The following is a 3,477-nucleotide window of genomic DNA, read 5'->3' on the forward strand; positions in this document are numbered from 1 at the left end:
TCTTAATATTACTGTTTTTGTTAATATCATTGACTATTATTGTTATGATTATTATAATGGTTTTTAATTTTGCCCTTATCATTTATGAATTACCATTATTGTTATTATCATTATTAATATTATCATCATCATTTTTTTTAAAACTTTAAATATTATTTTTAGCCCAATGTTAGGATTGCTGTTGTCGTTAATATCATTATATATTAATGTTATCAATATAATATATTTATTATACTATAACCGTTATAGTTAATGTATTATTGTTATTAATATTATTATCAATATTATTAGTTTCATTAATATCTCATCATTAACTCATATCATTATTATCATTATTATTGTCATTGTTGTTATGATCGCTACTATCATTATCATTATCCACTGCAGTAGCAGTAAAGAAACCTGAGACTAAACGAACACCAGCGAAGAAGCGGGCACAGAGAGATATCACGACCATGAAGACCAAACCGAAATCAGCTAAGAAGGTGCCCCAGGTTGATCCCAAACCAGGTGGGTCAAAAAACAGTAGAGTCGTGAGATATTCAGAAACATCCTCTTTCTCTTGCACTGCATATTTATGGAGGGGTCTACTTAGTGAACTTGCCCTTGGCTAGCATGATGCCTGGTTAAATTTTGACCAACGAAACCGATTTATATTCTTTGCAGTATTATGCCATCGTTCATTCCATGACATGATATTCTATGCTCGAGGGTGGGTTGGTTAGGATAAATAACCTATAAATAAACTATTCAAAAGCGTTTCATTTGTCTGTTTATATTGTTTACATGATGGTGATGATGATGATGATGATGATGATGATGATGGTTATTATTATTATTATTACTATTGTTACTTTATTAGAAATATTATCATTATTATCATTACCATTATTATCACTATTATTACTGTTTACATGATTAATATTATAATTAAAACTAGCATCATTATTGTAATTATTGTTGAAGTTTTCTACTATTTTTATTACTGTTATTAAAATTACAATCTTTATTATCATTTGAAATTTCTGTCATTCAGCACTTGAAAAAGGATCAATCCAAAAGAAGGCAGTGTTAAGCAAGATCTCCGGTGATAAGGACGAGAGCAAACCCGTGACATCCACAGCTACTGTATACAAGATACCTAAAATACCTCAAACTAAACCAGCGAAGATGCTGCCACAGGAAGGTACTAAGACTATGGAGACCAAACCGACATCAGCTATTAAGAAGGTGCCCCAGGGAGATCCCAAACCAGGTGGGTTAAAAGTAGAGTCATATGATATTTATTCTTTTACATGATTTGAATAAACTGGTTACCATGGTTACTACTAATCGTTTGAGATATCATTCCTAGATAAACGATCTCCTTTCCCAGGTGGACGTCGAGTCTTTCAATATGGATGCACCTAATTCCAAAGTAAATGGTAAATGATAGAGTCAAGGATGTGAGAAGAGACATTCAGGTTTAATGTCACATTCAATAGGCATTTCACTGAACCCTACATTCAAATATTATCTTTTGTAAATTATACAATTATACCATTCTGATCTTTGCAATCTATCAAGACTAGTGAAAAAGAGCGAACTTCGCTCTTTTTCACTAGCCTTGGTCGACTTAAGATTTTCTTTCTCCCAGATTGCACAGATCTAATTGGTATAATTGTATAATTTACAAAAGATAATATTTGAATGTAGGGTTCAGTGAAATGCCTTTTGAATGTGACATTAAAATTGAACGTATCTTCTCACATCTTTGACTCTATCATTTACCATTTACTTTGGAATTAGGTGCATCCATATTGAAAGACTCGACTTCCTTCTGGGAAAATGTGAGTAGTGGAAAGTGAATTAGTGCACCAAAGTAACAATTAAAAAAAAAGGAAGCACCAGAAGAAATTAACGCCCCCAATTAATAACATTCATAGTAAGTACAGTGCCGAAATAGAGAACACGCAATTTGTTTACTCCCAACATATTCCTTATCTTCACCAACGGAAAGCATACAAGATACCCAAGATACCTAAAACTAAAAGTGCACCAGCGAAGATGCTGCCACAGGAAGGTACTAAGACCACGGAGACCAAACCGACATCAGCTATTAAGAAGGTGCCCCAGGGAGATCCCAAACCAGGTGGGTTAAAAGTAGAGTCATAGGATATTTTCTTTTGTACATGATTTGAAAAGCTGGTTACCATTGTTACTACTAATCGTTTGAGATATCATTCCTAGAATCATTCTCTTTTCTTCGCTATTTTTCACTTGTCTTGATAGACCTAAGATTTTGTTCCAAGTTTGCAAAGATCAGCATGCTAAAATTTCCTAACTTACAAAAGATAATATTTATATACAGGATTTAGTGAAATGCGTTTTGAATGTGACATTGAAATTGAATATCTCCTCTCACATCTTTGACTCTTTCATTTACCATTTACTTTTGTATTAGGTGCATCCATATTGAAAGACTCGACTCAATTCCGGGAAAATGTAAGGAGTGGAAAGGGGATTAGTGCACCGAAGGAACAAGCAAAAAAGAGGAAGGCACCAGAAGAAAAGAACGCCCTAAATAATAAAATTCGCAGTAAGTACAGTGCTGAAATAGAAAACACGCAATTTGTTTCCATCCAACATTTTCCTTATCTTGAACATTTCGCCTAGTCCAAAATCTATCCGATTTAAATTCAACAATCTCCACCAACGCACCGCGATCTCCCCCTATCTACTGCAAGCTGAGGATAACATCATCCCCCAGTTTCTAAGCCCGGTGGAGAAAATTAGGCTGGGCGTACCATCGATGTGTACAGATTCGAGGATATTATTTTATCATGTTTTAATTTCAGCTACTATCATATCTTAATTTTATCTTGTTTTTTTTTCTCGTTTGATTTATTTGTTTTCCTCGGTCATCTTTTTGAAAATACATGTATATCAAACTTCCTTCATTAAATTATTTACTGTTAAATATTCCTTCATTCCTTAATATGGCCAGAGGTTACTTTCCTGAAATAGAATGATCTTGTTTGGAAAGCTATGCTCCTCGAGAGAAAAAAAAATTAACAGTTATATTAACATATCTAGCTAAGTGCATCAACAAACTCTAAATAGTCGCATTCATTTTTTATTTATTATTTTATTTTATAGAGAGTAATTCTACACACCCCCCGAGTGATGTCAACGATGGTGGCAGCGCGACTGTAAATGCATCAGACTCTGCGATTGTTCGCGACAACAAAGTGACCGGGCAGGAAGTCAACTTTAATTTCTTTTAATTTCATGTAATGGGGCGTTCCTCAGAAGTAAATGTATTTTTTCTCATTCTTGCATTGTGTGATCCATTGTGTAAGACATGATTCGTGCATTTTGTGTTTGAATAGATTAGTGAAACATAAAAACAGCAGAGATGCAGCAAACCAGTTTGATTGGCCTATTCGGGACTCTCCTTACAGGGACTGCTGGTATGACCAGTTGTCAACGCTTCTT

At 34.1% G+C, this 3,477-nt stretch overlaps 1 protein-coding gene across 1 annotated transcript; it reads left to right on the plus strand.

Moving 5' to 3' along the window:
• Positions 1-393: 393 nt before the first annotated feature.
• On the plus strand, positions 394-3,277 carry LOC105441543. The gene is made up of 5 exons (XM_030980098.1): positions 394-510; positions 1,037-1,255; positions 2,000-2,131; positions 2,444-2,578; positions 3,139-3,277. The coding sequence occupies exons 1-5, from the start codon at positions 456-458 to the stop codon at positions 3,264-3,266; spliced, it is 669 nt and encodes a 222-aa protein (XP_030835958.1). The 5' UTR covers positions 394-455; the 3' UTR covers positions 3,267-3,277.
• The last annotated feature ends 200 nt before the right edge of the window (positions 3,278-3,477 follow it).

Source organism: Strongylocentrotus purpuratus, unplaced genomic scaffold (genome assembly GCF_000002235.5).
Source record: "Strongylocentrotus purpuratus isolate Spur 01 unplaced genomic scaffold, Spur_5.0 spur5_scaffold_10, whole genome shotgun sequence".
Lineage (NCBI taxonomy): Eukaryota > Metazoa > Echinodermata > Echinoidea > Camarodonta > Strongylocentrotidae > Strongylocentrotus > Strongylocentrotus purpuratus.